Genomic DNA, 14,290 nt, shown 5'->3' on the forward strand with positions numbered 1-14,290 from the left:
TCTTGTCTCACTGGAAAGCCTGTACCATTGGATTCAAGGAATCAGAAACCATCCTGAGCCCTTGCCTTCTATACCAGTTTTCTGCATCAGCACATGCTCATTCTAAATCTTCAGTCAATATTGATATTAAATTATACAACTTGTTATCTGACCCTCTCAGCATGCTTCACTGGTAGCAGTTCTTTTGAATAAAATTGCCCACATTTAAGCATCACCAGGGAATTATTTGGTTTCTTATTGAGTCACCACTTCTAATAACCCAGAGGCCATTACTCTTTGATTAACAACAGTATTTGTCTCTCTTTGCCTCGTGTGACCTATTGTGATTACACTTGGGAAAAGGTTCTTAGATGATGCACAAACTCTTAGGTGCCTTGAGGATGTTAGGTTTCCATCTTGGACTGGGTTTGTTGCTAGTTTCCCTGGTGTGGTAACTCTAATGGTAACTTGCATGGTAATAATTTCACAGTCCTTAAGAGACTTACTGAGGAAACCATAAAATAAGAAAGTAGTCCTATAAGCTGATCATGTCTTTTTCTCCCCCATAAAACATTCATGCTCAATAAAACTAAGGCGTTCTGCCTCTGTGGAACACAAATCTACAGGCTTGGTTTGAAATAGGGGGTTTTAGCAAGCTATTACTAATAGAAAATGTCTATTAGTAATACCTGTTTGACCAAGGTAGAGCTGTAAGGAGTGAGAGAAGGGCTCCCAAGCAAGGCTGATGATACACACAGTTCTCACAAATCATCACTGGGCCTTGCACCTCCCAAATCATCACTGGGCCTTGCACCTCCCAAATTCCTTGCCCCCAAGCCACATTCCAACCTAGGTCTCAGGGATGAGGGAAGATTGAAAGGGATATGGCAGGTCAGTGATGGACTGGAACTGAGAGCCAAAAAAGAATACCGGTTCAGTTTCCTGTAGGAGGGTACCTAAAGCTCCAGTGCTGGTTCTGTTACTAGCTTTTCTCAATTGAATGAGATTTAATCGAATTTTTCAGAAGAGAAAAAAACTAGTATACGATCCTATATTTTGAAACAGCAGTCACAAGGAGACCCTTTCAAACCCTTGTAAATTTGATACTAATTAACAGAAGTGAAAAGGGCTCATTTTCAGCTATGAGCTCTCAAAACTGTTTCTTAAAGGTTTTGTTGGCCATTCTGGTGATCAGGTAATGAAATGCAAGTCAGGTTCCAGCAGATCACACCATCACCCGGATTTTGTGGCTAAAATATCTGTATTATGGGTGATTGTCACTTTGCATGTTTTGTAAGCAACCATTTCCTTGTTGAAGGAGACAGTCTCCTTTTGTTTTTATTCTTCCCCCACACACTCAGGGCCGCCCATCAGGAGATGCCTTTATCCAGATGAAGTCTGCGGACAGAGCATTTATGGCTGCACAGAAGTGTCATAAAAAAAACATGAAGGACAGATATGTTGAAGTCTTTCAGTGTTCAGCTGAGGAGATGAACTTTGTGTTAATGGGGGGCACTTTAAATCGAAATGGCTTATCCCCACCGCCATGTAAGTTACCATGTAAGTTTATCTTGGGTCTTGGCGCTATTCTACGCTATATGCTGGTAGGTGCTTAAGCTGCTTTCGTAACTTTCTGTGCCCCTGGTTCTTTCTGAGGCAGGTGAGGTGGTTATATAAGGCTCTCCCATCTGTAATCAGTAGTACCTGGTAATCATTTAAGACCTTGGTTGTGGACACCCATAATTAGAGATGCTACAAATACCTGCTTTCAAATTATATTCCTGCTTTTCCAGTGATAAGCACTTGATTTCTGAAGCTTAGTGTGCTCCAGATAAGCACTGACTCTGGGAGGCAACCTGGCTATATAGATAATTTTAGTACGCATTTAAAGGCAAAATAAAAGTATGGCTGGATTCTTTTTCTTATTTTTTAAAACGTATTAACCTTTAAGAAGGGCAGTTTGATGCACATGTTGCATTTAACTTTTTGAGCATCAAGTATTTTTTTAACATTTTTGAGCATTTCTGTTGCTCTCCAGGATATCTGGAATGAGCAAGTTAGCAAAAACAAAAAACAAAAACAAAAAAAACCACATAGATTAATTAGCCAAAGTTTCCATTGGATCACAGGATCAGTGCTTAATTTCAAGCCATGCTCTTGCTCATTGGCACCTGGGTGCAAGCCATCTGGAATCCTATTTGAGGGGAATAAGCCCTGTAGTCTACGAAGTTCTAGTTAGTGAATAAGGAACATATGGGGATCTGATGTTAAAATTTGAGTCTTTTTTACACAATTTCTCCTTTAAATAAGATGTACCTTCTTAGGCCTGTTGGGTATGTTTAAAGAATATAGTATTTGCAGTACAGTTCAAAGATAACTAAGAAAGTAAACTGGATTATGTGCTTGATTCCAATAAAGCGGGGGATTTGGGCACCTCACTTTCTAATAAGATGGACCTATACTAATAATCTTGTTTGGTAAAGTATTATTTGTAGAACATTCAGTGGGGCTTAATCCTTTTTATCTTTTAGCATTTTGAATTTCTAAATGCTAATATTCCATTTACCTGCTGCTTGCTGTTGGTGAATATCTTAGAGTTGATCATTAATAAGTATGAAGTTTTGGAAATTTATAATTGGGTTAAGAGATCTTACAGTAATCTCAGTTGTATGTCTTCAGTATATAAACCACTGGTAATGTCAGTAGCTTTTACGATATCCTTCAGTGATAATCTTTCAAACATTGTAAGATAAAGCATCATGTGTGACCCAAATTCTGCTTTTGGAATATCCTTTCACTTGTCCCTCCTCCTGGTCATTACAGATTTTTCCTCTGAAGACTTTCATTTTTACCCATTTTTCCTCACAAGCCCCCAAATAAAAAAGATTTAAAATCCATGTGTCAGCCAGGTACAGTGACTCACACCTGTAATCTCAGCACTTTGGGAAGCCAAGGTGGGAGGATCACTTGAGGCCAAGGGCTCAAGACCAGCTTGAGCAACATAACGAGCTTATGTTGCATTTAACTTTTATGCAACTTCTTAAAGTTTGTTAACTTACTTTCTTAAGAAGGAACGTTTTATGGTTAACTTCATTTTTGTAGTCAGTGCATATACACTACTTTAGATATATAAGATTAGCTATCCTAGGCTGGGCATGGTGGCTTACACCTGTAATCCCAGCACTTTAGGAGGCTGAGGCAGGTGGATCACGTAAGGTCAGGAGTGGCCAACACGGTGAAACCCCGTCTCTACTGAAAATACAAAAAATTGCCAGGAGTGGTGGCGCACATCTGTGATACCAGCTACTGAGGCAGGAGAATCGCTTGATCATGGGAGGCGGAGGTTGCAGTGAGCTGAGATTGTGCCACTGTACTTCAGCCTGGACTGTCTCAAAAAAAAAAAAAAAAAGCTATCCTTTTGTTTGAGGAATGCCCAAAACATTGCAGCCCAATCTATTTGCTTATCGAAAATTTCTACCTTTGTTTTGAAGCTGAACAGACTTACACCTACTATGTGTGTGTGTGTTTATGCGTGTGTGTTTTTTTGAGTTTTTTTTGGTTTTTTTTTTGAGACGGAGTCTTGCTTTTCTGCCAGGCTGGCATGCAGTGGCTCAGTCTCGGCTCACTGCAACCTCTGACTCCCAGGTTGAAGTGATTCTCCTGCCTCAACCTCCTGAGTAGCTGGGACTACAGGAGTGTGCCACTATGCCCAGCTAATTTTTTGTATTTTAGTAGAGATGGGGTCTCACCATGTTGGCCAGGATGGTCTGGATCTCTTGCCCTTGTGATCTGCCCACCTCGGCCTCCCAAAGTGCTGAGATTACAGGCGTGAGCCACCACACCCAGCCATGTGTGTTTGTCTTATTGGTGTGAGGCACTGTCCTGTAATGAACTGCTTGATAGTTTTGAAATCAGAATATGAACCGGGCGCGGTGGCTTACGCCTGTAATCCCAGCACTTTGGGAGGCCAAGGCAGGCGGATCACCCGAAGTCAGGAGTTCGAGACCAGCCTGACCAACATGGCGAAACCCTGTCTCTACTAAAAAAAATACAAGAAATCAGAATATGAGCACAGGCTGTATAACTTTCTGTGAGACTTAGGTGCCTCAATTTGTATTGTTGGTCTTTCTTTTGCACAGTTTTTGATGAGTATGAAAGAGGCACTCAAGTTAAATATGAGATCAGTATGTTGGTCTTTTTTCTATATGCCCATATTTAGCTTGCTGTCTTATTCATCTCCATGGAAATGTAGAAACTCATAAGAACAAAAGACAATTTGAAGTCAGCTTGGAGATTTTTATGGGAAAAAGTTATTTCTTGGGCCTCTGCTGATTGCAAAATGTGGTGGTTCTAGGTATGAAGCTTAAAGTCAGGGACCCCATATTCATTCAGCATCTCAACTTAACTCTTCTATTGGGTATAAATGGCCCGGATAGTTGTGTTCATTCCACAAGTGAAAGCTAGTGACCAGCCGCTGGTCTTCTGTTTCTAAACCTAGAAGATGCTGGATAACCAGAAGACAATGGAGTTTGGGCCCATTTTTTAATTTAATCTGTGCCAGCTTTTTATTAGTTGATTCCCAGGAAGACTTAGGCATCAATTCCTTTGGGACTATTTCCCAGGTTGGATTTTTTTCTTTTTAAAGGTCTGAAAATATAAATTAGCTTCAAAGCCCATCATGTGGCTAGCCTTTAGGTGAGAATAATGCAGAGTTGATCTGCTTGTTTCTTTTAGGTCAGTTCCTTCTGGCACCGTCTATGCTTTGACCTAATATGTGGTAGTGGCCAAGAGAGGTTTATCATAACACTTCTCATTTGATGCTGTACTGACGGGTAGATAGCAAGAGGGAGTAGAAGCATAGCTTAAAATTTAAAATATTTAGTAGCCTCTAGTATGAAACTTAAACGTCAGTTCCTTGTTTCTTTCCTCTGAGAGTTGGTTTGTAGTAACTGGCACTCAGGAACATGAGGGAAAAAAATTACATATTGTGAAATGGTTGAGAAGACATGAAAATCCACTTGATTTTGGTGTTTCCGAATTTCAGGCTAAGAACTGTTTTTTAGGTTGACAGGGTGGAATTCAGATACTTCTATGTATTAACTATATAATCAAAAGGAAATTGCTTGGGATAGGATAAAGAACTGTGGTCTCTTTCTTTAAAATGTGTAGATGGAACAGTGACTCTATGTTTTTAGTGCTAGCACGTGCATGTCAGCTGTTACAAATATGTCTCAAAGAATCTCTCTTTGCATATCTAGGCCTGTCTCCTCCCTCCTACACATTTCCAGCTCCTGCTGCAGTTATTCCTACAGAAGCTGCCATTTACCAGCCCTCTGTGATTTTGAATCCACGAGCACTGCAGCCCTCCACAGCGTACTACCCAGCAGGCACTCAGCTCTTCATGAACTACACAGCGTACTATCCCAGGTAAGGCTCTGACAGAAGTGGAAATGAGGGGCAGAAACAAAGGACTCCTTTGATAGCCAGTGCCTGAGCTCACAAAAGAATATTGTCTGCCATGTTGAAGGTTAGCGTGGCAGGCCACAGCCTCTAGTCATATCTCTGACCAAGAAGATTGTTTCAAGACAAAGCAAAAGCAGTATAGTTTTTAACCATATACTGACAGCATGATCTTTTAGGTCACCTATGTCTACAGCTTTCCTTTTTTACCTCTCCTGTCATAGGAACCCAAGTGAGTAGTGATGTAATCACTGCAATAGGATGGCAATATCAGATGAATGAATCATAAAACAGGAAAATTCATAACAGGAACAATGCTATTTTGAAGTAGTATGAGTTCATGTTATGGCACAGTGAATAAAAACTGTTGCTTTAAATATTCCAGGGCTTATATTCTTTTCCTCCTAAATCTTTAAACAAATCTATAAACCAATCCAGAATTAGATTATTTAGTGTTTTCTTAGAGTCTGTATATTTTAAGTCTGTCTTTTTAGTTGTGTTCAATTTCTCGGACATAGCATACTAGCATATAATGGAGAGAATGTTGTCAGTCTGGGAGTTGGGAGACTGAACGTTAGCTTCTTTCCAAGCTATTTAGACGAAATATTTGGAGTACATGCACGAGCATGTAAATGAGGCTTATAATAAGTGTCTTGGACCTAACCTGTCTGATCCTACAGCTATGTTGCATTGTATTTTCCTTCCCTGTCCAATACAGAATTTTCCACTAGGGAGTAAGAGTTAGGGGTCTCATAATAACAGGCAAGTTTGTAGCCACTTTTAGTTATATTTTTTATTTCGTTAGAAGTTTTTAAAACATTCATGCTATTGAAAATATTTTTTATTCCACTGGAGAAGAAAAATAAGAAAAAGGCTATGACAGTTGTCAGCTAGCTGTCTTCTGAAGGTTTGAAAAGGCTAAGAAGCATGAGTAACTGTTCATGATGGAATACTGTGCCAGACATGTAGCCCAGCCCCAATCTGCCACCCTCTCTGGACCCTGTGATAATTGCTTATGTCATCAGAATGTCAGGAATGGAATCCTTGGTGTCTCCGAATGTCTGCCAGTGTTCTTGTTCCTATAGTGTAATTGTAGAATATCCACTTCCATCACTACTTGCCACCTGAGTAGTGGTACAGGAAGGAGTTTCTTGGAAATGAGACCATGAATCTTGAAGCCCCAAAGGCAGAAGGAACTGACATTTATGGCTTAATAGCTCCTGTAATGTTGGATGTGGGCCTGTAGGTCAATTTTTTTTTTTCTACCAGTAGTTTTAAAATTTGTATTGTGCTCATTATTAAGTCTGAGTATAGGAGTGTAGTGAGTAAAAGTAAAGACTCCCATTTTATACACCTCCGAGTCTAGAAGTAACTGTTATTATCAGTTTGGTAATACACGTGTATGCTTCTAAATAATGTGACATCTTAATGAGTACTGTCTAATCGTTCCTTCTTTCTTTTTTTAAAACTTGAAAATGTGTCAGTGACTTCTTCTGTGTATATTTACCTCATTCTTGTAAATTCCTCAAAATGTCCAAAGAGTAAAAATATAATTTATTTGTAGATATCTGTACTTTTAATTTTTCTCTGTTAAAGCTCATGTTGATCTTTAAATACTTGATTTTATCTCTCTTTCTCAAACTTTTTTTCCCTGACTAAAGATGGGATTTTGCCATTTTGCCTAGGCTGGTCTCAAGCTCCTGGGCTCAAGTGATCCACTGCCTCAGCGTCCCAAAGTGCTGGGGTTACAGGGGACATGCTTGTATTTCTGTAGGACAGTTTTACAGAAGTGGAATTTTAAAAACGAAGGTCAGGTGCATTATATATAAGCTAATACTTCCAAATTAACCCCTAGAGTGTGTTATTTTATTTTACATTTCCCCACTTTTAGTGAAATTACCTACATAACAACATGAAAGCATTCAAACATGGGAATTATATGCTCTTATTTATGCTGCAAATCTGGTATGATTTAAAAAGCATATGCCAAAGATGTTTTATAATTTTGATAGAAAAACATCAATTTCTGTTTTTTGAGTCGGAGTTTCACTCTTGTTGCCCAGGCTGGAGTGCAATGGAGTGATCTTGGCTCACCACACCCTCCGCCTCCCGGGTTCAAGCTATTCTCCTGCTTCAGCCTCCTGAGTAGCTGGCATTACAGGCATGCGCCACCATGCCTGGCTAATTTTATGTTTTTAGTAGAGAAGGGGTTTCTCCATGTTGGTCAGGCTGGTCTCAAACTCCCGACCTCAGGTGATCTGCCCGTCTCAGCCTCCCAAAGTGCTGGGATTACAGGTGTGAGCCACCACGCCCGGTGAAAAACATTAATTTCTAACCTGGCATAACTACTGGGCATTTGAGGCCATTAAAAAACTTTGTTATGTAAATGCTCAAGTATGTTTTGGCCTCCACTCTGATAAGTGGGAAATCTGAAACAGCATATTCTAGGGATATTATTAATCAGAAGCTCTTGTGTTTTTCTTTATTTTTAAATTTCTTCCATTAAAAAAAAGCCACAAGTGGTGGGTCATGCCTGTAATCCCAGCACTTTGGGAGGCAAAGGTGGGAGGATCACTGGAAGCCAGTAGTTAGACACCAGCCTGAGTCTCAAAGTGAGACTCTATCTCTACTAAAAATAAAAAACTGTGGCTCACGCCTGTAATCCCAGCACTTTGGGAGGCCGAGGCAGGCAGATCACGAGGTCAGGAGATAGAGACCATCCTGGCTAACATAGTGAAACCCCGTCTCTACTAAAAAATACAAAAAATTAGCCGGGCGTGGTGGTGGGTGCCTATAGTCCCAGCTACTTGGGAGGCTGAGGCAGGAGAATGGCGTGAACCCGGGAGAAGGAGCTTGCAGTGAGCCAAGATCATGTCACTGCACTCCAGCCTGAGCGACAGAGCAAGACTCCATCTCAAAAAAAAAAAAAAAAAAAAAAACAAAAACTGGCTTGGCATGGTGGCTCGCTCCTGTAATCCCAGCACTTTATGAGGCTGAGATGGGCAAATCGCTTGAGGTTAGGAGTTCGAGACCAGCCTGGCCAACATGGTGAAACTCCATCTACTAGAAAATACAAAAAGTAGCTGGGTGTGGTGGTCAGTATCTGTAATCCCAGCTACTAGGGAGGCTAAGGCAAGAGAGTTGCTTGAACCCAGGAGACGGAGGCTGCAGTGAGCCAAGATTGTGCCACTGCACTCCAGCCTGGGCGTCACAGCAAGACTCCGTCTCAAAAAATAAATAATAAAAATGGCTGGGTGTGGTGGCTCACCCCTGTAATCCCAACACTTCGGGAGGCCAAGGCAGGCAGATCACGAGGTCAGGGGTTCGAGACCAGCCTGGCCAATATGGTGAAACCCCATCTCTACTAATACCAAAATTGGCAGGGCATGGTGGTGGGCACCTATAGTTCCAGCTACTCGGGAGGCCAAGGCAGAAGAATCGCTTGAACCTGGGAGGCGGTGGTTGCAGTGAGCCAAGATCATGCCACTGCACTCCAGTCTGGGTGACAGAGCGAGACTCAGTCTCAAAAAATAAAAATAAATGACGCTGTCACAACAGCATCTGGAAGAGCAGGTGAAATGAAAGCATGTATGCCTCATGTGGTTTGTTTTCTCTTTTTGGGCTTTTCACCCCCTTCTCTACCTCAGAAGAGGGTTTCAGTTACCCAGTGACTCATACCTTAGCCTAGGGCAGAAAAATATTTAGAAGGGCTTTCTATTTGGGTCCCCTCTGATTATCAATGCAAAATCAGTTACCTCACATCTTTTCTCTTTCATTACATCAAGCTCTACTTTTTCTTCTGACCTCTCATTTTTCTCAGAAAAGAATATTCTCCTTTGCATCAAAGCTGTTGCATAGGTGGGAGACATGCTGATTCTTCAAAGACTGAATGACATACATACCTTCTATGCATCTCTTGCCTTTCGTACAACACTATAAATTACAAGTAACATCATCTTTTTTGTCTTTGTTTTTTGAGATGTAGTCTGGCTCTGTCACCCAGGGCAGAGTGCAGTGGCGCTACCATGGCTCACTGCAGCCTTGATCTCCCAGGCTCAAGCGATCCTCACGCCTCAGTCTCCCAAGTAGCTGAGACTATAGGCATGCACCACCTCACTTGGCTAATTTTTTGACTTTTTGTGGAGACGGGGTCTCACTTTGTTGCCCACGCTGGTCTCAAAGTACTGAGCTCAAGCAATCTTCCCATGTCAGCCTCCCAATGTGCTGGGATTACAGGTGTAAGCCACCATGCCCAGCCAAGTAACAACATTTTGCGCCAACAAAGGAAGCACAGGAAGTTTTACTTTTTTTAATGAGTGATGTAGTCACAAGTAAACTGTGCATGCTTGTATAAAAGCTTTATGGTGAGGAATAACCATTGTCTTTCTTGGGGTAACCATTTGTTTTAAAACCAACTTTTGTTATAACCTAATGAATGAATATATATATGTGTATATATACATATATATATTCATTATTCAATATATTCATTATTCTATATATATATATATATTTTTTTTTTTTTTTTGAGACGGAGTTTCATTCTTGTTGCCCAGGCTGGAATGCAGTGGCACAATCTCAGCTCACTGCAGCCTCCGCCTCCTGGGTTCAAGCAATTCTCCTGCCTCAGGCTCCCAAGTAGCTGAGTTTACAGGCATGTGACACCACGCCCAGCTAATTTTGTATTTTTAGTAGAGACAGGGTTTCTCCATGTTGGTCAGGCTAGTCTCCAACTCCAGACCTCAAGTGATCCGCCCACCTCGGCCTCCCAAAGTGCTGGGATTACAGGCGTACCACCGCGCCTGGCCTATGAATATGTATATTTAGTAATATGTATGTGTTACTAAACACATCGATCTTTGGTTTGTTGTGTTACTGTGTTCTATCCTGGAGTTCTTTGTAGTTGAACCAGAAGAATACCAAGCCTCTGAGAGATGCTTACATTTCCTATTTTGAACTTGCTCTTCTTATTCCAGTTTATTTTTTTACTTGAAATTTTTATTGAGATTCACATGCAGTTGTAACAAATAATACATGGAGATCCCTTGTACACTTCGCCTAGTTTATCCCAATGGTAACATATGGGAATCAGTTTGCTTTCTAATTTGCTTGTTGTTGCAAGTGTTCTCATAGGACCAAGAAAAAAGAATTCTTGATTTAAAAGTTTTCTTACAAGTTAAATATTTAGTATCACAAATGCAAACAAGAATTTAGCATCCAATGAAATGATGCTAGAAATAATAGTAATAGTGATGCAATATGAAGCAATATTATAATATGAGAGAAGTGCCAGGTAATTTTTGTGGGTGGTCATGATTATGATTATCAGGTTTTTTAGTTTGGATTAGGTTTCTAAATGATGTAAGGAAGAACAACTGCCATGGGCAACTCACTCTCTACTACTAGTCAGCGAGAGTTCAGTATGGCTTTCAGGGAGGAAATGACCCTTTGCTAATGTAAAAACTTTAATGGCGCAATCTCAGCTCACCACAACCTCCACCTCCCAGGTTCAAGCGATTCTCCTGCCTCAGCCTCCCGAGTAGCTGGGATTACAGGCACGCACCACCATGCCCAGCTAATTTTGTATTTTTAGTAGAGATGGAGTTTGTCCATGTTGGTCAAGCTGATCTCGAACTCCCAACCTCAGGTGCTCTACCCGCCTCGGCCTCCCTAAGTGCTGGGATTACAGGCGTGAGCCACTGCGCCCGGCCTTGGGGTAGATTTAAGTTTAGTTACCAAACTTTTTTGACAGCACATAAATTTGCCGGGTATTTGGGTGAGATAGAGTCTTGGAAGATTTATTTATTTGTGCCAAAGTGTTTTCCTATTTATTTGTTTGGTTCCTTAGACTTTCTCTGAGTGGTAGAAGCGCAGGCCTGGAGAAGCCTGTATGGACTTTTAGGAGCACTAACAGAAATCCAGCGTCCAGAGGTAGTCATCAGTCCATAGACTGCTGTAGTTATTAAATCCATGAAGAATCTCGAAAAGTTAACCTTGTTAATTTCAGATGAAAATTAAAGTCAGTTTAAAGGTTTCCTACATGAAAACTGACTTTAGGTTTTACACTGGCAAGGATTGAAACAGTATGTCTCCAGTTACTCCCAAATATGTGGTATTTGTAACACTAGGGATGTTAATGTTGGTAAAATGGTTCTGTGCGGTCATTTTACAAAGCAGTGATGATTAGATTTTTCTGCAGGGTTTCTCAAAAATGTGAAACAATATGTAGTCACTCATTCAGAGGGGAGACTGTAAGGGAGACTGTAATTCTCTAATCTTCCACTTAATCAATTTCTCTAACCATACATATGATACTTTGGCCTCTCTTTTTTAGTGAAATTATAGCAAGTCCACAGGGCGTGGTGGCTCACGCCTGTAATCCCAGAAATTTAGGAGGCCGAGGTAGGAGGTTCGCTGGAGCCCAGGAGTTCGAGACCATCCTGGGCATACAAAAAATTTAAGTTGGGATGGTGGCACCCATTTGTAGTCCCAGCTACCTGGGAGGCTGAGGCTAGAGGATTGCTTGAGCCTGGAGATTGAAGCTGCAATGAGCTGTGATCGTGCTCATTGTGGTGTGGGAGACAGCACAAGCCTGTCTTTAAAAAAAAAAAAAAAAAAGAGCCATATATATCTATATATGGCAAATCCTCAAATTGTGAATATTATCAATACTCTCATACTTCTGACTACCTTTATTTTAGAAATCACCTGATAATATTAATTAGTATTACCAATGTTTGTATTTTGTGATTATTAAATGGAGGAAGAGTATTATAAGTCTTGTTATCAACATAGCATATATTATGAGTATGTTGATGTGGGCATCTTGGCATCCAGTATGTTCATATCTTGTTTTACATATAATTTTATATGATTTATTAGGCTACACTGTATATTATAAAACTAGACAATATATGTCAGGGTCTGGAAAATATAGCGTAGGGAGAAATTTGTGGATAGTCCAATAACAGAATCTTGGCCAATTAAATTGATATTGGCATACCAGTGGGCTGTGCGGGAGCTTGAGGCTGCAGTGAGCTGTGATTGTGCCACTGCACTCTAGTCTGGTTGACAGTGAGACCCTGTCTCAGAAAACAAAACAGTAGGGTTGGGCATGGTGGCTTTCTAATCCCAGCACTTTGGGAGGCTGAGGAGAGCAAATCAACTGAGGTTAGGAGTTCGAGACCATCCTGGCCAACGTGGCAAAACTCCATCCTGAAAAAATAAAAAAATTAGCCAGGCATGGTGGCAGATGCCTATAATCCCAGCTATTTGGGAGGCTGAGACATGAGAATGGCATGAATATGAAAGATGGAGGTTACAGATTGTGCCACTGCACTCCAGCCGGGGTGACAGGGAGACAGAGTCTCAAAAAAAAGCCAACAAAAACAAAACAATGGGCTGGGAGCAGGTAGTCAAAGCAAAGGAAGATTGAATGGTAAAATTCATAATTTTAAAGGAAAGGATATCATAACTAATCAGGGAAATGGAATTTTTATTTACATTGTGCTTGGAAAAACTTAATAATACCTATATATGTTGTTTTGTTTGAGACAGAGTCTCCCTCTGTCACCCAGGCTGGAGTGCAGTGGTGCAATCTCAGCTCACTGCAACCTCTGCCCCCTGGGTTCAAGCGATTCTCTTGCCTCAGTCTCCTGAGGCACCCGCTACCCTGGCTAATTTTTGTATTTTTAGTAGAAACAGAGTTTTGCCATGTTGGCCAGAGTGGTCTCGAATTCCTGACCTCCAGCGATCCACCCGCCTCGGCCTCCCAAAGTGCTGGGATTACAGGCATGAGCCACCAGGGCTGGCCTACGTTACCTATATATGTACAGAGGATATTAAGTGCTGCAGTGGAGGAAGTCTTCAGCAACTTTATAATATATTAACTCATGTATTTCATTCAGTAATTTCCTAACATGATCTTGGTGCAGCTTACTGAAGGAGCCTTGGCTGTGATCCTAAGTAATTAATGTCTTTGCAACTGTGATGCTCTAGCAGTTTTCTGGATACAAGCCTTTGGAACAGCCCCTCTAGTATTAATTTCTTTCCCTTCATTTCCTCTCACATCCCTTCAGCTCTTTGTTCAGGTAACCCTAAGGTTGCTTATCCAGCTCAAGGACAGTCTCCTTGTTAGTTTATTTGATGTGGTACAGTCTCCAAAACTGTAGGACCTTTGAATACACTGTTACATTGACTTGGTCATTTGTCCCTAATCCTTCGGTTCCTCTGTGGTCGTATCAATTTTTGAACTTTTATATCTTTTGAGTACAAGTTACATTATTGACACAATGTATATATGATATGTTAATAAATACTGGCACTTGAGAATCTGAAATGTAAAGGTATAATGGAGGTAAAAATCTAAAACAGTGACATTATTGAACATAACTTCAGATGAGTTACTAATTGGCATAGCTCTTTTTTAAGAACTTTTTATTCTTATTTGGCGTGCAATTAGAAAATTTCATGCTTAATCCTTACATTTCTCTAAACTACTGCCATAAAGCCTATACACATGATTTTTATTACAGCTTTGAGATAATTTGATAAAATTTACCTATTTTAGGTGTTCGGTCATTTTTAGTATATTTACAGAGTTCCAAAATTTACAATTGTAGAATAATTTTACAATCTAATCTTTACGTAATCATGTAACAGTCTAATTTTAGAATATTATGTCACTCCAAAAAGAAACCTTATGCCCATTAGTTAGAAACTCCCATTTGCCTGTCCTCTATCTCTTCACTGACCCCTCTCCCCACCCCTAAACAACTATCAATCCATTTTCTATTTCTATAGATTTTCCTATTCCAGATAATATTTCAGTTTCATTCATATTGTGACATAT

General features: G+C 40.5%; 1 protein-coding gene across 7 annotated transcripts in view; it reads left to right on the forward strand.

Annotated features, from left to right (window-relative positions):
* ESRP1 (epithelial splicing regulatory protein 1) overlaps window positions 1-14,290 on the forward strand; it is a 66,494-nt gene that overhangs the window by 31,997 nt on the left and 20,207 nt on the right. For 4 of the 7 annotated variants that reach the window (XM_063709378.1, XM_019032718.3, XM_019032716.3 and 1 more), the window contains exons 12-13: window positions 1,341-1,539; window positions 5,238-5,406. In XM_063709378.1, the coding sequence (XP_063565448.1) occupies window positions 1,341-1,539; window positions 5,238-5,406 (368 nt within the window). The remainder of the gene's footprint in view (window positions 1-1,340; window positions 1,540-5,237; window positions 5,407-14,290) is intronic. The other 3 variants (XM_055349404.2, XM_055349406.2, XM_063709376.1) reach the window with 1 other exon arrangement.

This window comes from Gorilla gorilla, chromosome 7 (assembly GCF_029281585.2).
Source record: "Gorilla gorilla gorilla isolate KB3781 chromosome 7, NHGRI_mGorGor1-v2.1_pri, whole genome shotgun sequence".
NCBI lineage: Eukaryota > Metazoa > Chordata > Mammalia > Primates > Hominidae > Gorilla > Gorilla gorilla.